The 22873-nt window shown below is 38.4% G+C and overlaps 1 protein-coding gene and 1 long non-coding RNA gene across 3 annotated transcripts; both read left to right on the top strand.

Moving 5' to 3' along the window:
• The first annotated feature begins 1654 nt into the window (after positions 1-1654).
• Positions 1655-10570, top strand: LOC149079638 (uncharacterized). 2 transcript variants are annotated; one of them, XR_016193677.1, is made up of 3 exons: positions 1739-1873; positions 2618-2772; positions 10518-10570. It is a non-coding gene; the product is annotated as an uncharacterized LOC149079638 (long non-coding RNA). The 2 variants fall into 2 exon arrangements; XR_016193676.1 differs by lacking the exon at positions 10518-10570 and having other exon boundaries at positions 1655-1873; positions 2618-2854.
• Positions 10571-13596: 3026 nt separating this feature from the next.
• Positions 13597-22618, top strand: LOC149079637 (serine protease 30-like). Its single transcript, XM_089240233.1, has 9 exons — positions 13597-13777; positions 14061-14218; positions 15986-16217; positions 16691-16804; positions 17308-17518; positions 18186-18315; positions 19429-19594; positions 22170-22312; positions 22411-22618. Exons 1-9 carry the CDS (start codon positions 13723-13725, stop codon positions 22579-22581), a joined length of 1380 nt encoding a protein of 459 aa, XP_089096359.1. The 5' UTR covers positions 13597-13722; the 3' UTR covers positions 22582-22618.
• The last annotated feature ends 255 nt before the right edge of the window (positions 22619-22873 follow it).

Below are 22873 nucleotides of genomic sequence, written 5' to 3'. Positions count from 1 at the left end.
TATCCGGGGAATTAGAAAAGTTTCCCTTAAAACGATATTTTTTCCGTTATAACGGTATTCGTTAAAACGGGAGTCGACTGTATTTTTTTATGTGTATATGCAGACTGCATGGGTAACAGGGCGTATGGCACTACTTGCGAGTCTTAAAGACATACCCAACTAGAAAAAGTATCCAAATCACGTGCCCAACTCAGATATGTCATTCATGTTGTAAGGGGTTGTCTAGTTATAAAATTAAAAAACAACTTTTTATACCATCCCCGTGTGCCAAAGAACCCAATTAAGAAGTTGTTTCTCTGTCTTTTCCGATGACAACTAAAATAATCTCACGTTTCTAACAGCAATATTCACCGAGATATGCGAATTCGAAAAATTGAGGAAATTTGGGGGAAAAAAAACAGCATTAAATGCGGGTAAAATGGTTTCCTTTTAATGATTTTTTTTCCCAACTTCCCAATATCTCAGTGAATATTGCACTTAGAAACGATGAATGTTTTTAATGGAGACCGGGAAACAACTTTCCAATTGAGTTTTGGGGCACAGGGTGTCCGCATAAAAAGTTAACATTTTTATTTTAATATATATGTAACCCCTAGCAACATGAATCAAATATCTGAGTACAACACATTATTCGAGAACTTTTTCCAACTGGAAGTATGCCTCTAGGACCAATGGTTCGCCAGTAAAATGCCATATGCCCCGTTACCTATGCGCCCTGTATATTAAATATAGTAAGGACTGTTATGTGAAATATTGTGTTGTGTTTAAGTCAACTCGCACGTTGCTTCGTTCGCCTGCGAGAGAGCGGCCACATTACGAACCAAAAAGCCACTTGACGGCAGCTTGTCATCCAACGAAATATCAGATTTTCACCGTATCGAAATTGAAGTCAACAAATTGATAATTTTCTTATTAAAAATCTGATTATTTATATTTTCCGATAGGCTTGAAATCCTGATAATGAATGATTATTATGTTCACATGAACAGTTTTGTCACTGCGTTACGCAATGACAAAACCCGTATATACTGGGTGACTCGAAATGTTACGCCGCTAAAGCAGTTTTTTTTTTTTTTGCCTTGTAGCATTTGCCGCAAATTCACAATGGCACTAACAATTTCAAACGGGAATTAAAATTAATTTAATACTCTAGAATACTTTAAGAAATTCATTTTTAAAAATATTGCTGGTGCTGCTATCTACTTTCAAAATCAGAAGTGCCTTATGTGGGGATGACGAGAAAAGCTCAGGTATAAAAAACTAAATTCTTCATTCAGCTACGCTCCTTATAAACAAAGCTGGGGCTCGACCATCTACCTGTCGTTCATAACAACCTGTCCCTCGCTGAAGGACAATTCTGAAAGACAAGCTGAAGGACAAAATTCTCAGCGGCAATTCTGAGCGACCATTTTCCACTCGTTGAAGATTGTCGTTCAGACCAGGTGATACGATAAGTACGCGAAAATTCTTCTTTAAGAGTAATTCATCTTCTGATCAATCCACACTATAGGTCAGTGGATCAATCAGCGCTATGTTAAGGAAATACAACAACTACTATGTTTTTTATTTTAATTGTCCTTCCTGCCGGTGGCAACAGAAACATTTTGTTTATTTACTTTCTGTCCCTTCCGTGTGCTTTTTTTTTTTTTTTTCCTATCGCAATGAATGGTGCTCAACCCAAGCGATGCTCCAAGACCATCGCCGCTCAGTATGAGGTGATGATAATTTTTTTGGAGAAACGCCATGCTTTAATTGAGGGGAAGCTGTCCTCTGACCAACAAGTCACGACAAAAATACAACATGGTCACGGCTGGCGACAAAATTAAATGCCATTCCGTATGGTCCCAGCAAAGATGGGAAGGATTGGAAAAAGGTGAGTACTTCCAAGTTTGTTGAATTTTACCTTGTAATTTATGAAATATATTTAATTTATTAAATATGTTTCGTGTATAAAACCAAACATTTTGTTTCCTGCTGATGTTAGAAAAATGACAGAAACGAAATAAGGAAATATTGCATTTAATCGCTTAAACTAAATTGTTTTTTCATCAACATCTCTCAAAGGAAAAAAAATCGAATGCAATTGTTTTTTATATAAACAATGGTAGAATGTTACAATAATTAACAGCGGTCCAAACAGGCCTTTTTGAATCTGGTTTTTGAAGGTTGAATTAATGTGGCAGTTATGCATAGGATGATTATTTAAACCACAACATTTCTTTTTGTGTAGACATGGACTCACTACAGGAGTGCTGTGGGAAAAAAAAAGTGAAATTTACTTTATCCCATGTCACATTTTCCCACAAGCGAAGAGCTTCTTTACATTGCGATCTCATTAAATTTCACTTTTGGGACGCAGTGCCTATTACCTCTCACATACAGAAATGTTTCACGCATTTCCAATTGAGTTTTGTGGTCTTCCAGTTAGTGCCGTCTTAATGCATAGGCCCCCACCAGGTTTGAGACTGCCCTGCATTTTCAGAAACACATACAGTTGTGACATGATGGCATTGTGTTGTATCATTATTGTATATAACTGTCTGAAAGTTTGATGCATAATGGATATGATTATGAGGTATTATTTGTTAAATCTCCTTCACTTGAATACACATTTCAGGTCCTGTTGATGTATGCCTTACTGTTCCTTCCCATCAAGAGGAAACAGTCTCAGCTTCATTGAACAGGACGCCACAACGAAAAAAAAAAAAAAAAGAGGATGTGATGGAAAAGCTCATACAGGGGCAGGAGGAAACTGCAATAACCTTCAAAGAAGTACCCACTTCTATAAACAATCTTTCATCACAGTTATGTAACATGTTTAAAGATAAGAAAAATTAAAATTGTGATTTTTTTCCTTTTTATTGATTGAATTTGTATTGCTGTATTTGATTTAGATAGGTCACTTTTTAATCTCCCACAGGAGACTGGAGGATAATATGGCCCTGTTTACAGTTAAATTCAACTATTTAAAAATTCATGAAATGTATGCATCGGCTAACAGATTTGGAAAGTTAAAATGAACGAACATAGGGAAGGATCAAGATCACTAAAAATATTTTAATAAAAACTATTGCCGATATCTTTTTAAAACCAAAATCAATGAATTCCTCACACCTTGATTAAGTAATGAGTCAACTCTCAGTTACATTTAGTTTCATTGTGCATTTATTATTTTCTTTGCAAAATTTGAGGTATAGCAAGAATTTAACTGCCAGGACATTGCAGCATAAAACATTCGAAACACAAGACATTTTATAAGCAATACTATATTCAAAAACTGAAAACATCACAAAGATAAAACTTGGAAGACAAACGCAACATTTGTGCATGCCCTTCTGATCAATAATGCTTTCCCTCCCTATTTTTGACTGCATTCACACATACAGGTTGGAAAAACACACCCGCAGTCAGTGTTTACCGCTCAAAAAAAAAACCCCACACTAGCAATAGTCATCATTACCGCTGAGCATCCATTGCCTCAATGTTGAGAGTCAGAAGTTCTGTCTGAAATAATAAAAAAAACTATGTAATGAGATAGTTAAAAAGACTGCATAGAAGCATGTGAATTACTAAAACCTGACATTGTGTCAGACAGAAATCGTTACAAATATCCTGAAATTTAGTAATGGAAAAAAAATTTCTTTACATAAAGGTTGAGAACAGTGTTCAGACAACATATGTGTATAGTACTACAACGTATCATAAATGACTACTAAACCAGACATGCACCTCAGCCATATTGCTTTGCGGAACTTCTAGCAAATTGATACATGTTTGAATGTGCGTGTCCGTGTTGTGAACCTAATGTGAAGCTTGTTTCTGTCTAATGTTTATTATAGTGATGCCATGTGACACCCATGGGCATAAACTCATTGAAAATTTGGAGGGAGGGGTTCAGGCTCAAATAAATGCAAAAACCATATAACTGGCCCTTTTAAAAAATTAACCCCCCACCCCCCTTTCCCAAAATTCAAAATCATAAAGGATGATTATTGGCAAGAAGTTGAAATACTATATTTCTCACCAATTGGGCACTGACAGAGTGAAACTGCTTCCCGTTGACATAGGAAGGCTCTGGATACTTCTTGTCAAACTTTGATGGTGCCACAACAGGAATGCGTATACAGTCTATGGCACAGATAACTCCCAGGAATTTGAGCTTCTCCCAAAAATTCTCTTGCAGGTCGACATATTGGGACATCTTACATACTTATTTAGTAACTGTATGGATAGAGTTACTCACAGACTGTTCGTACATCCCCAAACAGACGTCTTGGCTCAGGCTTCTTTGGTAGGCACCAGTGGCATGCACATAGAACCTGCGCAAAAGTTAAATCAAACATGAGTACGGCCGTATTCACCATCAGCGGTTAATCGGTAGGTAGGTGTAAAAATGACGGTTATTTGAAAAACGGTATTCTCCGTACGTTTAACCGGCGAGTTACCGTTTTAACTTTACCGCTGCTTTTGGGCGGTTAGCATTACTGGCGATGGTAAACGCATGCGCGCTAGTATTATTTACTTCTTGAAACATGGCTTCCTATCGTAAATATTTGCAGTATCTTCAAGCTCTGGAAGAAATTGAAAATATAGAAAGAAGATTGCGGATCGTTTACAGTGATAGGTGCTCAGATTTGGACATGTTATCTAATGAGGATTTCATGTCCTAGTACAGAATAAGTCTGAGCACTGCAGAAGAAATTTTACCTTTGGTTAGAGACAGCTTGCCTCCAGATAATAGGGTAAATAACAGCCTATCGCCTGAAGAGAAGCTGTGCATTGCGCTAAGGTTTTATGCCACGGGCAGTTTCCAGCTGACATTAGGAGATTTGGCATATGTCAGCCAGCCATCCAGTTGCCGTGCCATCAAGCAAGTGTCGAAATGCCTTGCTGGACTGTCAAGGCAACACATCACATTGCCTTCCACTGAAGGTGAGAGGCAGGAGGTGAGTCTATTTCACTATTTAAAAAATTATGCATTGCTTGTTTCATTGTGTTTACATGTGCAAAAATTGATTTAAAGTTCAGTTATAGAGTTTGCTAATTGAATAAAAAGTTATTTATTGTCGAAAAATATAACTATATAATTTTTTAAGCGTAATCAAACTAGAGTTGTAAAATTCTTACGAAAAGGTAAAATTCTCATGTGAAGGATATTCATTATTAATAGTAACATGACGTCATATCATAAATGATCTTTATAAATAACAAGAATATTCAGCGACGTATTCACAGTTTTGTTGCCTGTGGGCTACCCAAACTTTGACGCCCTTCTCTCATTCGTTTTCTTTTCTTGACTACTCATTTCTTGAATTTGCTGCCTTATGTCATAACCCATTTAGCCCCCCCCCCAATTTCTTCAGGCAGGGCCGCAACTAGGGGTTGCAGGCAGGTAAGGTGCCCAGGGCGCCAGACTAGAGGGGGTACAAATTTCACTCTTTAACCTCTCCTTCAACGTTATGAGGGGGCGCCAAAATGTGTGCTTGTTCAAGCTTACCAAGCATCTAGTTGTGGCCCTGTCTTTAGGTTCTTCTTGGTCACTCAGATGCTAGCACACTGTTTTGGTCACTCACTCATGCTCAACACTGTCTGTGTCACTCTTTCGGCCATTCACATGCTTGCACACTGTTATTGACACTCATATGTTTGCAGACTTTTTCAGTCACCCACATGCTTTCACACTTTTTCAGTCACCTGCATGCGTACACACTTTTTTGGGTCATGCATATGCTTGCACACGCTTTGCATCACTCTTTTGATCAATCACATGCTCACACATGATGTAGGTCACTCTTTTACTAACTTATGGACTCACAAACTCTCACTCACTAATAACCCAGTCTTTCAGCGCGGATTCTAAGTTATAAAATGCTTTGGCCTTCGCTCGTTATGTACTAATTTAGCCATTCAATTCCTAAAATTTGCAGGCCCCTGGCTGTGTAGTCAGTTAAGCTCCAGGCCCCCCCCTGGTAAATATGCCACTTACTTTATTAATATTTACTGTAAATATGTCAATTATATACCCCTGAAAATACACCCCCAAAAACATGAAAACTGACCTGAAAGATCAAACTTCCAGTTTAGTAATTTTTTCAAGACCCAAGGAGACATCAAAACAAAGGACCTCTACATAAGCAGACGACAGGTAAGATCATAAAAAGTGAATTTTCCCACACTCCACTTTATAGTAATGTGCTGCCATCTAATCTCAAATTTAAAAGTGACTCATAAGGTGACGATGAAGTCCATATTAAAAAACTATATTCTTTATTCAGCTCAGTTCCTTATAAACAAAGCTCGTTAACTGAACTGGAAATTTAAACTATAAGTTCGGTTATTTTATTTGAGCATAAGGAGACGTCCAAAACAAAGTGCCTCTTAATGAGCAGACGACAGAGAAGAAGTCGGTTCCCTACAAGCTAAGCTCACAAACAGAACTGGAAGTTTGAAGTGCCAGTTCAGTTATTTTTTAAGGACTCAAGGAGACGCCAAAAACGAGTAACCTGGAGAGAAGCAGACGACAGAGATTATATATTACAGGAGGGAGCATCCAGCCACCGCGACTGCAGCGACATCAAATGCGAGGAAATTACGGGACTCGGTGAAAACAAACTTCCCGCCTGTCGATTTTTCCATAGAAATGTACAGTTCGGTCTCTAAATATTGGGTTTTAAAGATTAAAAAAAAAAGGATAGAGAGAACTCATTTAAAGGTGAAAAAAGATTAAGTTATTTATTTCATTAATACTGGAATCATTCCTTTCATTAATGTGGAATAATTTCTTTCATCATCTCTTGAATTTTCCTTCATCATCTCTTGAATTTTCCTTCATCATCTCTTGAATTTTCCTTCATCAATTCTGGATTTTCCTTCATTATTTCTTGAATATTCTTTCATTAATTCTGAAATTTTTCTTCATTATTTCTTGAATATTCTTTCATTAATTCTGGAATTTTCCTTCATTATTTCTTGAATATTCTTTCATTAATTCTGGACTTTTCCTTCATTATTTCTTGAATATTCTTTCATTAATTCAGAAATTTTTCTTCATTATTTCTTGAATATTCTTTCATTAATTCAGAAATTTTTCTTCATTATTTCTTGAATATTCTTTCATTAATTCTGGAATTATTTCCTTTATTAATTATTATTTCCTTTATTAATTATTATTTCCTTTATTAATTATTATTTCTTTCATTACTTCTGAAATAATTGCTTTCATCAATTCTGGATTTGTTTCTTTCATTAATGCTGGAATTATTTCTGTCATTAATTCTGAAACTATATTTCATTAATTCTGAAACTATATTTCATTAATTCTGAAATTATATTTCATTAATTCTGGAATTGTCTCTTTCATTAATTTTATTATTATCTCTTTCATTCATTATTTCATTAATTTTATTATTATCTCTTTCATTCATTAATTTTATTATTATCTCTTTCATTCATTAATTTTATTATTATCTCTTTCATTCATTAATTTTATTATTATCTCTTTCATTCATTAATTTTATTATTATCTTTTTCATTAATTTTGGAATTATCACTTTTGTCAATGCTGTAATGATCTCTTACATTGATTCTAGAATATTTTCTTCCATTAATGCTGCAATTATAACTTTCATTAATTTTGGAATTATCTCGTCCATGCTGAAATTGTTTTTTTCATTTATTGTTTAAACTCCTATTTATGCCATAAGAAAATAACGGGGGGGGGGGGTGGGGTTCGTGTTTGTTTTCAGCGAGTCACGTGATGTTCCGACGAAAGATATTGGGGGACACAGTTCTCAGCACTGCCAAGGCGGAGGCCGCTGACGTCATACTCTCTCCAGAGGCTTGATTTATATACCGTTGGTGCTGCCATTTAATTTCGAAATTTCAGGGAACTCATGAGCTGATGACAGAGAGATAGGGAAAGTTCTTTGGCATGAAATTTTTTTATGAGACGAAAATTTCGTTAAAAAAATTCGTACATTTGCAATAATCGATTTTATGTAGAAAAAATAATTACAGTCAAACCTCGTTAATGAGTCACTCTTGGGAGAGCAAAAATATGACTTGATATGCGGAGTGACTCATTAAACGGAGTAAGCCATAGCTGTGCCATTACTTGCCTGAAGATAATAGGGACTTCCAAAAAGTGATCCGGTAAGCGCAGTGACGTGTTAACCGGGTGACGCACTAACGAGGTTTGACTGTATTTCTTTCCACAAAAACATTCGGACAATATGGATGATCGAACAAATAAGTGAAAACACAGATTATGTGGTCTTCAGATAGGGTTACCAGATTCAAAACTGAAAAAGGAGGACGCCTGGTGCGTACCTTAGGCAGTGCCGTCTTAACGCACGCTTCCCCCACCCCGGGCCGTGACCGAAGGGCCTTAAGAGAAGAGGTGCCTCAAAAAAACGAGATGTAGTTGAATTTTTCGAGAATTTTTTTAGGTAGGGCATTCAAAAAAACCCTTGGCTCGGGGGCCTATGATGCTCTTAAGACGATCCTACTTATCAGCCCCATCCTTGTGATGGTCATGGAATTCCAGTACTTCATTCCTTTACTTCTATTAATTTACATTAATTAAACAAAAACAGCTATAAAAGATTCGAAAAATGATCAAAGTTATCGAATTGCAACGTATATTTGATAAAGAGATGATGAAGCGCTTTAAAAGTATGACAAAAATTTATGTCTGTTCAATATGGTTCGAGCCACGATGAAGTGTCAGCAGGTGGACCACGCGCTAATTATTATTAATAATTTATGAATTTAATTCAAATGTCATTCCCTCTCAATGGATCGTGTTTGATTACGATCCAGACCATCAACGCGTTCATGAAATAATGAAAAAAAATGAATGTAATAGAAAATGCGTTCTTTGTGAAAAAAAATTTTCCCTTCAAGATTTATGTTCGTAACTCGAAAAGTTTGTAAGTCGGGGACCAACTACATAAAATTTTTTTAGAGGAAGCCGTGATGCATTGGGCCGGAAAATTCTCCTAAGCCCGGACCCGTCTCAGATTTTTGAATTTAAATATCTCAGGGAATAATGCAGTTAAAAACATGTAATTTGTTTGTTGGACTCAGAAGAGAAAGAGCAACAACTGTGTAATTGGAAGTCAGAGGATGGGGGGGGGGGGATTGTATAAAAATTTAAATTTTTTTATTTTGTGTACACTGTATTTTCATCTTCAAAACTCGTACAGAGTGATTTCTGGTCACATTTTGAAAATTAGAATCATACCACTACGGCGAACTATTGATGAGATAAAGGTAATAACACTCCAAGGAGAAACCATTGAATCTTAGAATGGGCATAATATTAAAAATAGGCAGGGCCCCAACTAGTGGGGGAAGGGGGGGGGTGCAGGTGGGTCTGGTGCCCCGGGCGCATCACAAAAAATGGCGCAAATTTAACTATTTAACCTACCCTTCATCATTACGGGGGGTGCCTAAATGAGTAGTTGCCCCGGCTAACCAAGTATCCAGTTACGGCCCTGCCAATAGGTATCTTATTTCTGACGAATCAGCACTATATTGGGTATTTTTTTTTGTTTTAAATACATTCTCAAGTTTGTAATTTTTTTTTTTTTTTTTTAAAATAACGTAATCAGCACGTACGTATTCCCAAGAGATCGTTACGATCTGTCCAGGGAATTTGTTAGCCAGGTGTTGAGTCGTCCCCTCAACCGCGAGACGAAGTTACAGAAGCAAGCCCCAGTAAGGGAAATACCGTAATTAATTAACAATTAGCCCCGTAATTAGGGGCCGTTCAAGTATTACGCAAGCAAGTTTTTAGCCATTTTGACCCCCCCCCCGTCAGAAAAAGTCAGCAAAACGCTGACCCCCCCCCCCTTGTCAGCAAAATTTCGTCATCAGCTCTGCCCCTCTGAATCCTAACTCATATTTTCATAAAGGGTAGTTGATGACGTAAGCATTATCCAAACCCCCCTCAGCCCCTTGTCATCAAAAGTCAGCAAATCGGGAACCCCCCCCCCCCATCGATGATGACGTAATACTTGAACGGCCCCTTAACTATAAATTTCGCTTTTATTTTGTCATGGCGGCTCACTGCTCGCGCAGTCACGCGGGGGGCGGCGGGCTCTTGTGTGAAGCATAATCTCAATATTGTTATTGATTGGCTCTTTATATGAGTTGTTTGTTATACAAATACAACGCCACAACAGGTAAAATGCCCCACCCCACGAGGTGGCTGGACTCTTTGCATTGATCCACACAAGAGCCCCTATCCCCGCGTGACTGTGTGGGCAGCGAGAGCCGTCATGGCAAAATTAAAGGGACCCGAGGAGCACCGGTGGAAAACCACCGGTGTAAGGCATCCATTTTATAGTGGGAAGTAATTAATACAAGTGGTAACATTTTTTCTTGAGCGCATCATAATTTTTTCATGTCGATATATATATATATATATATATATATATATATATATATATATATATATATTTGCGTTTAACAAATTTAATAATAGTGAATTTTTTTTTTCGTTCAATATACAGGGTGTTCTGTGAGCGCTAATGCGGCCTTTATCTTATCAATTGATGGTATGATTCCAGTTTAAAAAATACTCATTGAACATTAAAGGACTGGACACACCCCGCTTCCCATCTCAAGGAGACATCGAAGTGTTCCCGAAAGGTGGGTGCACCCGGAATTTTATTATAAATGAGTATATGTATGTATGTATATAAATTTGTATAACAGAATAACAAGTCCGATTACAGGAGTATAAATTAAGAAGAAAATGACGAATCATCGTGGTTTAAGAATCTAAGTGTAAATTGATATTTCAGCGTCCTTGGCACGTCTGGACTAGATAACCAAAGTTCCGTTAGTGATGGTCCGTCTGCGTGCATTGGATGCCACAAGCTGTAGTCGTGTAGGCGGTACAACGACAAATCGATGTCATGCCTACGCCACATGGAGTCCTAGTCCAAGTCAGTCAATGCTCGAACACGCAGGTGTTTTAGCTCGTTCTAGGCGAATATTCCTGTTCCATAAGTATCCTACATCTTAATTCTCCTGTGCAAATAGGAGAATTTTATCATTCTCGAAGCTACATCGGCTGGCTAGTTTGATTATGGGTGACATTGATTCACCTCGTTCGCATGTTAAGTGTTTATTGTTTCTCCAATAAAAGTTCACCATCTAACGCCATATCAATTTCGTGAATTTCCAGTACCCCTACGTAGCTACAAGTTGTAGACTCTCCTTGGTATTAGCTTTACTTTATAAGACTGAAATTCATACTGCTTCTTCTGCACTTTTTATCGTGCAACAAATATAAGTTTCGGTGTAAAAGTTGAATCCAGTTTTAAATGCGTGAGAAGTTAATCGAACTTCTTAGTATTCTTCTTTTCCATGCCGTCATCTGGTTTTGTGACATCTAACCAAAATGAAACGCTGATGTGTGTGGACATTGGCAGACGTAGTGCCATAGAGAGCCCGTAGCGCCACACTTACAAGCATTGTGAGATGGTCGTTCAAAGCTCTGCAAATATGTCGGAAATGGAGCATTGCCCAGATAAGAGGATTGTTTTTGTTCGCGGATATACACACTTGCGCAAAGCCACTCGGCGTTGCATCTTGTAGGCGTCTTTTGCTGAGCTCTTGCTCCATTCAGCTTGCCAGGGATGAAGCATTCTGTCTTTCAAGATATTGTGGGCATGACTCCTCGGCCACGTAGAACCACCAAATCTTTTAATGTTGTCGCCTCCTTGGCAAGTTGATCCGCTCTTTCGTTTCCAGCAATATCTACGTGCGCTTTAGCACAGACTAATATTATGTTGTCATGAGCGCGTAGGATAAGACTAATACTCCGTACGTCAGGGTTAGGTGAACGAGGATCTTGTATGGTTAGGAGCCCAGATGCGCCCAATCTGTCAAGATTGTCACTGGACAAAGTATCTCTTCCGCACGTTTGACAGCATTGAGTATCGCAAAAATCTCAGCTTGGAATACGCTATTCTCATTAGCTAACCTTCGACTCCATTCCTCTTCTATTGAACCATCTTCCGCTAGTACCACATACGCGCAGCCAGTAGTCGTTTCTGTTTTAGAGCTAGCAGTGAATATATTTTTAGAGCCCAAGAAATCAATGTTATCAATACCAAATAGCATTATTGAGACTTGGCGAGATCATTGCTAGGGTGAAATAGCTATTGCTTATGAAGTTGCTCAAATTGGTTTGACGGAATTCACTGCCCGTCTACTATTATGTCCATTTCAAGATGTAGCAGTCTGGTCTCGAGAGCCTCGCATTCCATGTAAATACTCAAAGCTGGGTTGCCAGTAGTCACATACAGAACTTCGTTCGCAGTTGTAACGTATGCTATAGAAGAAAGGGATGCGGTGCGATATCCAGAGTTCTATTTTGCTCAAAAAATACTCAAAAGGAGTTCAAAAATTACCCTGTACCAGTTTTCAGAGTGAAAATACAGTGTATTACAAAATGAAAAATCTAAATCCTTATACGGTCCTTCTGTCCTCTAACTTCCAATTAGAAAGTTGTTGCTTGAGGCCAACAGGAAAAATTCCATGTTTCTAAGTACGCTATCCGCTAAGATATTGGAATTCAAAAATCGGAGAAAAGTTGGGAAATAACAGCAAAAACTAACGGACACGCTCCTTTCCCCTCTTTCATGCTGGTCTTTTCCAACATTTTTGCTATTTTTGGTAACGAAAGTTTTTTCCCCCCCTCGAATATCTCAGAGAATATTGCAGTCAAAAACATAGGATCTCTTTTGTTGGCTGTTCCTTGAGACCTTAGGCTGACTCATCTATCATATTTCAACAAAAGTACCTAGTCACGTATGTTGCGTGTCTGGTGTTGCCATCTTTCGGAAGTGAGAAATGTCGAATGTTTGTACGCATGTAATATTTTGTGTTTTATTGGTAGTTTTGAAGAAATTGAATTTTGTTTGATGGAAATAAAATAATCAAAATTCATTCGTATTCAGAGGCGTACGCAGGGGAGGTGTGTGTGAGTGTGGGGGGGGGCGATAAAAAATTGAAAATCTTTTTAAATATTTGTGGCAAAATTAAAATATCGGAAGAAACGACCCAAATCAATTTCTGTTAATTTAAAATGTTCTTTTGAAGGTCAGTAAATCAAAATTTCTCTAAAAAGATTCCTTGTAACCCCCCCCTCCCTTTCGCCGACATTGATCCTGCGTACGCCCCTGTTTCTATCCTAGGCTATTTCTTCATTTTATTGTGCTCCAAATCACTTCTAAAAACATATCGAATCAGATTGTTCATGATATATTGAATAAAACCGCTCACTCTCAGGGTGGATATGAAGATCCGAATGACGTAATTTCATCAGAAACTCTGACGTCACAAAACATACAAAGACTCTTTTGTATGTTTTGATGTGTTTATAGTTTCTTTGTGAAAGTGTCAGAAGAAGAAGCTGAGTTAGTGTAAAAAAGATAAGGAAGATCTCTTTTTAAAAGAAAGAAATTATGATGTTAATTTCTCTAGACAGGTGTATCGCGCGATGGAGTTGCGTTTGAGAAATGTCGCAGCTGCTGTACGTAGTGGAGTGATATGGACTTCCGTCATTTTCTCATCGAGTATAGATTCTGGGATCGATTTTAAGATCTCTGTTGTCCCTTTCTTGGATTAGCCCAAGCGGTGGATGTGTTCAAAAAAAAACCTCAACGAAATATCTGTGTCATTTTACATTAAGTGAAGGAAACAATGCTGCCTCCACTTCTACAGATGCTCCTCCATTTGCCGTTTTACGGCGATGGCGGTAAGCATTTGAATATTTTTCCAGATTCTAAAGCAGTGGTTCTCACTGTCTGCTTCGAGATGAATGAGAGTATCGATGTGTATCCGTGTTCAGTGCAATAAGTTTGATTCTTCTCTAGTCTATTCTGGGGATTCACGGATAAACGATGACAAGGTCCCCCAAGGGAGACGCGCGTGGAAAAAAGTTCGGGAACCACTGTGTGTGCTCTAAAGTAATAATAATTTGCTCCTGGTTGTCGAATTTCAAGTGCCATCGTGTTGAATGTTTTCCTTTTCCATTGCAGAACTCATGGTAGCGAATTCATCCATAGCGTGTGGGCCACAGAAACCTCTCCTCGTTGAAGACTCGCTCGGGTTCATAGTTTCACCGAACTTCGACAACTTTCATTTCTACCCACCTAATTCGAACTGTTCGTGGACTTTGCAAGCTCCCGCTGGAAAGGTATTTGCAATGCATTAACTATATTAAAAATACTCGGCGATGATCTACTAAAATTTTTTTGCATTCTAGAAATTAGTATACAGTAAAACCTGTCTAAGTCGGACACCTACGGTTCTATTAAAGTTAGAGAGGTGTCCAAAGAAATATTTTACGGCATCGTTAAGAAGATTTCGCTAGTAGAATATGACAAAAAACTAACACTATGCTTATAAAAGCATCAACCTTTTTGAATAGGTGTTAGAAAATAATTGTGTACAAAATACCTATTTAATTAATAATCTTAGAATTAAGAAATTAAATTCAATAATTGAATGTGTCAGTTAAATTAATCTGAATAACTTCTTTTTTTCTTTTCAATGGTCTCTCCATTGACTTTCGTTTACTCATAATGATAATGAAAATTTACTTTCACACTTGCAGGAAGTCTAAAATGATACTTCACATACACTATTGACCGTGACCGCGAACTGTGATGCAGAGCGCCAGACACCCAATTCTTTTTTGTTTAAGGGTCTACATCTCTTTCATCATGGGGATCACTATTGGCTTGATCACTAATTAAACACTATTGAGGACTGAATAAACGTTCTTTTTTTTATTTGAAAAAAACCACAAGTACAAACTGATACAAAAGGCAAAAAACAGAGTAAAAAAAAAAAAACTGGTACAGAGAGACAGAAACAAAAAACACATATAAATACATAGATTAGGACCATTCACTCTGTGACCCCAAGGGACTAGGGTGCCCTTTCAGTAGGTCTACAAAAAAACTATCTAATCTGAATAACTTGACTGTCGCCTGGCAGTCCAGTGGTTAGGGAGCTAACCTCTGACTGTGCAGGTCTACTACTTTGACAGCACACCAACCTACAGTTATATATCTCCATACGGCAATTTCCAGCCAGTGGAGCTGGGTGGGAAATGAAGGCGCCATCGCGAAATGGTGGTCGCCCCTGGCTTAGTAGGTGATGAATTTGTTTCTGATGTTCCTTCGTGCCCGGATTCGAACCCATGTACCTTGATGGCAACCTTCATAGTGGACTACGAGCATCTTCCACTGCGCCACTCGGGCGAATACTGTGTAGGTCTGGTTTCGAACCCCGGTTCGGCCACGGATGTCTACTAACACCAACAAATTCGCTTACAGATCTCTTGGATATATATTCCCAAGAAAATAATAATAAGATAAATTCAGAGAGGTTAAAAAAATAATAAGACAGCTTAAGAAATAAAGGAAAGTGCAGAGGTGCAAGAAAAACACAACAATCTGACTGTTACACCCTATTTTGTAGGTTACAATCAAGTTGTTTCAATAAATCTGTTTTTTTAAATCTGCCTGAGAGTCGGGGGAAACCTATTCTTCCAACAACGTCTTATAGACTGTCAAGTACACAACACTTTATCAGATAATCAGCAGACAATGAGCTACACCTGTCTAAGATAAGAACTCAGGTGCCCAAGATATAGGGTATTGTAGATATGCTTCGATATAGGATTTTAGCCGACAGACCAGACACGACCCAGGCTCTGTTCCTCCCGGGATATAAGCCTTTTACCCGTGTGGGTTGAAAAATATTTTTTCCGTCGAGCCGGAGTCGAACCAGCGACCTATGGATTTCTGAATCTAACCATCAGAAATCCATAAAATAGGATTTTAGTCGGATCCACTCAAAACTGTCCAATATAAGGAGTGTCCAGAGTGACAGTCTATACTGGATCTATACTAGAAGTATTATTTTCATCTGATTGAGTTAATATTCACTTTAGGTGATAACATTGAAGACGATGTCCTTCGGCATAAACACTAAGTGCGACGAAGACGAACTTGAAATCTTCGAAGGCGTACCCCCGAAAGGGAGGAAAGTCGGCTCATACTGCGGTTTCTACGTACCTGGACGGTACAGATCTAGAACGAACGTACTTCATTTGAGGTTCAAAAGTGGATCCGTACCGTTTTATACGGGGTTCCAGTTCTTTTTTGAACACTCGGATGCGCCAGGTACGCATGCTACTTCATGTTCATTACGTATCTTTCTCATATTTTGTAATTTAGGGAACATTGCATGGTAACAGAAATGCCTAAAACCAAATAATGAGATTTGGCTCTGTGATTTTTGAGAGCACTCTAAGTACTCTCAGCTAGGTAGGAACCCCAGAGCATAATTTTGCGCGGAGTTCCATGGAGCTGTTAAAACGGCTCTCCCAAATATAGACTCCATCACAGAGATGGAGTTATAAAAAGAGTCGTGAGCAATTAAACAATAAAACTTGAGACTCGGCTGGTTTTAGGCACTTCTGTTGCCATGCATTATTCCCTAAATCTCAAAAATCACAGAGCCAAATCTCATTATCACGAGGCTTCCTTTGAGTGCCCATGTGTTGAAACGACCTTGCTGTGTGGTTATTAATTACTGTAACAATCGTATGCTTTTTGTATGGAGGAATTATAAGTTTCCTCTCTTTATCTCTCAGTTGAATGCCACAAGAACGAAGTACGATGCCATCACGGAAGCGCTTGCTTCAACTCGACCAAGAAATGTGATGGAATCGATGACTGCGGTGATGGTACCGACGAAGAAAACTGCGGTATATATACATTTTAGAACTTTCGCCATTACATGGTTATACCTTCTTGTCTCCCGCGCAATTCTTTGACGAGCTAACTCAGGGATTAACAAACCTTTCTATAAATGTTCAGCGAGCCATGTCATAAAGTTCCAAGGGCCATGCGTTGAAGACGCCTGGCTCAGCCGAATTTATACCACCATCTACTGCTGTTTATGTTCAAGCAATCTTGGTAGGCATTGCCCTCTTTTGATATCAATGAACAATGAATTCATTCGAAGTATTTTTTGGCGAAATTTGGCTTCTCTTCACTTTCGTAAAATGCGCACGAATCACTTGTTATTAGTGAAAGATTTTCGAAATCATTACCATATAATATGAAAACAACTTGAGAATAGATAAATGACGAAACACGTTTGAAACGTGCTTTGATATTATTGAATGGAAAATGTTATAACCTAGAAATCATTGGACACAGAAGAGTCAGGAGGAAAAATTAATTTTACTTTTCATTTCCATACCAGAAAATACAAAGTTGCAGGCGGAATGTGGAGTTCCTAAAATAAAACCTGCACCAGGGAATGATAAGATCGTCGGTGGAAGAGATGCGATTTCCGGAAGCTGGCCCTGGCAGGTTTCACTTACACTCATCGAATTGGCACCCTTCGGTCATCAGTGTGGTGGAACTCTCATAAACAAGCAGTGGGTTATGACGGCAGGACATTGCTTTCGAAAGTATTATGCAATTTTTTTTTTTATCAGTGGATTATACAGCTAAGTTTTACTCAAATAGCACTAAGTCTAACTCAATTTCACTCATATATTTAGTAATTAATTAATTAACGGAATGTTTTTTCAATAATAGAATTTAAGATTATGTTTGTCACACCACGGTCCTTTTTTGCACACTAGGGCTAATTAGACCGGAACCTACAATTTATTGCTTGTTCCGAACGGCAGTTTTTTTTGTACTCACCGACAGGTTGGTGCGCTAACCCCTTCAATGTGGGGACTCTCTGCGGTAGCAATCTTTTTCTGTCGTCATGTCGCCATTTCTGTTGCACTCCCTTGTTGCAGGAAAGTTTCTGACAAGGGCGGACCGGGAATCGATCGAACTCGCAACACCTCTAAACATCCTTTGATACTTTAGGCGAGTATCTCATCGACCTTGGCTACCACGCCCATAGAAATTAAGAAATTCACAAAATGTGCTATTACTTTAACAAAATACCGTGTCTATAAACATAACAGCGAATAATCACGAAAACTATTATTTCGTAGTACAGCAACAGATGATAGGATATTGAGGTCAAACTGTTTATAATGGGGAAATTTTAATGCTAAAATTATGAGCTTTATTCATCCCCCCCCCCCCCACTCAATAATACGTATGTTTTTGCAGGGAACTGAACGTGAAAGCTTGGAACGTTCTCTTGGGAAAACACTACAAGCTGCTGCCTGATGAAACGGAACAAATACGTTACGTAGAATCTATTCATATTCATCCAGGATACAAAGGATTAAATACTAAAGTGAGTTTCGAGTATTTATATTTCCCTTTTTTACTGATTATAGTTGCACCTGAGGGGGTGTTCACCGCATGGTCCTCGGAACTTTTTGCCGTGCCCTGCTGAAAGTTTTTAGGATATAGGCACAGTACACAAGCTACTAATAGCAGCTGACAAAATTCAAAGACAATTGAAGACAGGTGGCTGAGAGTTAAAAAAAACAACAACGTGAGATGTGTGTGCTTTCTAGATTCACAAGTGACTCAGAGCAATTCATGCATCATTAGAGACGTCTTATAGAGTTTGGGGGTCCGAGGCCCATGGGCGGAGATACGGGACGGACGGACGGCTGAGATGGCAACGATGGAGTCGACTGATCTAATGCATATATGTATACATGAATTGACATCATCATCGTGCGCCCCAGCAATAATGACCGTGCTTCCTCCCCCAGACTTCCAAGTCTATCTCCGCCTGCCGAGGCCTCCGATTTCACACGTTTCGGTAAGGAAAAATCGACATAAAGAAAGGCTGCGGAATTTTCAGAAATGGTGAAAAACAACACCTTGATGAAAGAAATAATTTCAGAACTTTTGTAAGGGACAATTTTAGAACTTTTGAGAGTAATTTTGTTATTAATAAAAGAAAGAATGAAATATACATATACAGTCAAACCTCGTTAGTGCGCCACCCGGTTAACACGTCACTCCGCTTACCGGGTCACTTTTTGTAAGTCCCAATTGTCCTCATGCAGGAATTAGCACAGCTATGGCTTACTCCGTTTAACGAGTCACTCCGCTTACTAAGTCATATTTTTGCTCTCCCAACAGTGACTCATTAACGAGGTTTGACTGTATATACAGGGTGGTTACGAATACACTGACTCGCGGCTCGTCGCTTGCTTTCCGACTCCACATTGTTAATGTTGTTTGTTTTGGCGTGTTCAATCGACCCCTTTACTGTTCTAACCATCCCAGTTTAATTACACTCTCTAGTTGATACTGTAATTTACGCTGAGTACAAAGCGGCACTTTTGACTCAATATCACGGCATCCTTCTTGCCACAAATCAACTGTTGCTATTAAATTTTAGTACATACCAGTTCCAAATGTGCTATTTTTTTGTACAAAATCCTAGTTTTCAACTCCTTGGCTTGAGAAGAAGCAGCACGATATCGCTTTGATCAAACTCAACGCACCAGTGACGTTGACGGACTACGTCATGCCAGCCTGTTTACCGAAAAGCGGCTCATCCTTGCCGAGTGGAACTTTGAGCTACACCACTGGCTGGGGTGAAACCTACGGTAAATTAATAATTAACAGAATATAATATCTTCTAACTCAATCTATCTATCTATATATATAAAATTGATTTTCTGTGTGTGTGTCTGTGTGTGTGTGTGTATGTTCTCTATACAAATCTACAATTTTAGATCGATCGTCGCCAAATTTTGCATGTACACCAAATGGGACCCGACTTGAACGACAGGCTACTTTAAAATTTCGTCAGCCCAGGGCAAATGCCCCAAACGGGCAAAAAACTGTCCGGCAACAATGGTTTTTGGGCCTCAACAATCACTTTCCGAACGTTTACTTTGGTTACCGTGGTTCCCTAGCAATGCGTTTCAGACGTGTATATGCCTTTACAACGGTTTGTCACTTCTTTAATCCTGTTAGTATATGTATGATAGTTTATGCCTTTGTAATGGTTTGCCACATTTTCAATATACTCTCAGTAATGAGGCTTTTTGAATAGACGTCATAATCATCATCAGCATCGCTTTGAGAGTCAGAAAAAGGGTGATCCTCATAGAAATCAGTGCTAAAATTGTCGATTTTACTGTAGAAATGCGGAAATTAGTGGGATTTTTCGCCCCATCAATAATTTTAAAAATTGTATTGAATTCTCGATTTTTGAAATATTCAGTTCGCTTAGCCCAGGAGATTAAATATGAAGTAATTAGCCAAACCTATACTTTTGAGTTGGATATTCGAGCAATATCATTGATTTCATTTATATCTTCTCAAGTATGAAAATCAATGTCTCCATATTGTCTCTTTTGATATTTATTTGCATAAATTCTTGTGGGTTAGGATATTTTAAAATTAGTAATGAGCCCGTGAAAAGTGCATCGAAAAAATTCCACAGCTTTAACTAAGGATTTTTGGAAGCTGGAACAGACAGATGGATAACTTGAAGTTCAGGGGGGGGGGGATCGAAATACATAGCGCCCCTCAAAAAAAGAAAAATATATATTCATTTCTACTTTTCTGTGTAAATCTAGATTTGTTTATTTCATGAATCCCGCAGGTCGCCATATTGGTTAACTTGGACACGGTTTGTATGTCCCTCAAGAAAAAGAGAGGGAGATATCACGTGATCCAAAAAAGCCTCATTGAAGAAAACCCGGGCAGCGCCGGGTATTATAGCTAGTCTATCTATCTATCTTCTATAAGGTGATTTTCTGTGTGTCTGTGTGTGTGTATGTTCTCTATACAAATCTACAATTTTAGATCGATCGTCGCCAAATTTTGCATATATACCAAATGGGACCCGACTTAAACGATAGGCTACTTTAAAATTTCGTCAGGGTAGGGCAAGTGCCCCTAATGGGCAAAAAACTGTCGGGCAACAATGGTTTTCGGGCCTCAACAATCACTTTCCGAACGTTTACTTTGGTTACCGTGATTCCCTAGCAATGCGTTTAAGACGTGTATATGCCTTTACAATGGTTTGTGACTTCTTCAACGCTGTCAGTATATGTATAACATTTATGCCTTTATAATGGTTTTCCACTTTATTCAATCCTCCCAGTAATGAGAGCTTTTTGAATAGACACCATCATCAGCATCACTTTGAGGTTAAGGGGCCGTTCAAGTATTACGTCATCATCGATGGGGGGGGGAGTTTCCGATTTGCTGACTTTTGATAATAAGGGGGGGAGGGGGGGGTGTTTGGATAATGCTTACGTCATCAACCACCCTTTATGAAAATATGAGTTAGGACTCAGAGGGGCAGAGCTGATGACGGAAATTTGCTGACAGGGGGGGGGGGGGTCAGCGTTTTGGTGACTTTTGCTGACAAGGTGGGGGGGTGGGGTTAAAAATGGCTACTAATTTTCTTACGTAATACTTGAACGGCTCCTAAGGCAAAGGATGATGCCCCATAGAAATCAGTGTTAAAATTGCCGATTTTAATGTAGAAATGCGGAAATTTAGTGGGGTTTTCTGTCACATCAATAATTTTAAAAATTGTATTCAATACTCGATTTTTGAAATATTGAGTTCGCTTAGAGATATACGATGCCCAGGAGATTAAATATGAAGTAAATAGTCGGACCTACTTTCGAGTTGGATATTCATGCAATAACATTGATTTAAACTTTTTATTTATATCTTCTCAAGCATGAAAATAAATGTCTCCGTATTGTCTTTTAATATTCAACTGCATAAATTCATATAGTTTAGGTCGCTTTAAAATTAATTACGGGCCCCGTGAAAAGTACATCGAAAAATTCCACAGCTTTAATTAAGCATTTTTTTGAAGCAGAAACAGGCAGAAATGGATAAGTTCAAAGGGGGGAATCGAAATACCTAGCACCCTTTAAAAAAGGAAAAATATATATAGTTATTTTTACGTTTCTTGAAAACTAGATTTCTTTCTTTCATGAGTCGCGTAGGAAGTCGCCATATTGGTGAACTTAGACACGGTTTGCATGTCCCTCAAAGAAAGAGGGAGATATCACTTGATCCAAAAAAGTCTCATCGAAGAAAACCCGGGCAACGCCGGGTATTATAGCTAGTATATATATATAATTCCTTTAAAATACACAATTTTTCGTTATTTCAGTGAAATTTGTTTCCCCTTCTTGATTTCAGGAACCGGGTTCGATCTTGTCCTGAAACAGGCAGCGGTCCCGACGATTTCAGTGGAAAACTGCAGGAAAATGTACATCCGGTACCCTATAGCTAAAACTATGATTTGTGCTGGCTATAGCGCAGGCGGGCACGATTCATGCCAGGTAAGCATCAACATGCACGATAAACCGTAGATGAATAAATTTTCTTAATGTTAGTAGAAAATACGGGTGAATTTTTATTGGTGATTTGTTTATCGTAGGGAGACAGTGGCGGACCTCTTGTGCACTACGATAAAGGCCAAAGCAAATGGACCGTCTTCGGCGTGGTGTCGACCGGCGGAAGTATTTGCGCCGAAGAAAATCAACCAGGAATTTACACATCAGTTCCTAGTTACGTGGAATGGATAACGAACGTTACTGGTTCTCAGTAAAGCTAATTTATTTCATTAAAAGACATTCAGTTTCATATTATCAGTTGTTATTTAGAGTGGACTTTTTTTAAATGCAAGGTGGCAGGGCTGGACATGACTTACATGCCCGAGAAACATTGCTTAAATTTCCTTTTTGAGCAAATTTTGCAAGACACATTCAAAACGAATGTGCTTCTATCTATTGATGAAAATATGATAAAATTAAGAGCATTGCACTGCATTAAGGAAATTTCAAATTATTTCTTTGGATTAGAAATCTCAAAATTTTCTACAACACTAAGAAATTTGTCAC

Source organism: Pholcus phalangioides, unplaced genomic scaffold (genome assembly GCF_987345545.1).
Source record: "Pholcus phalangioides strain wild (caught in Gottingen) unplaced genomic scaffold, Ppha-v1.0 ptg000012l_1, whole genome shotgun sequence".
Classification (NCBI taxonomy): Eukaryota; Metazoa; Arthropoda; class Arachnida; order Araneae; family Pholcidae; genus Pholcus; species Pholcus phalangioides.
This window is presented reverse-complemented; position numbering and strand designations above follow the sequence as displayed.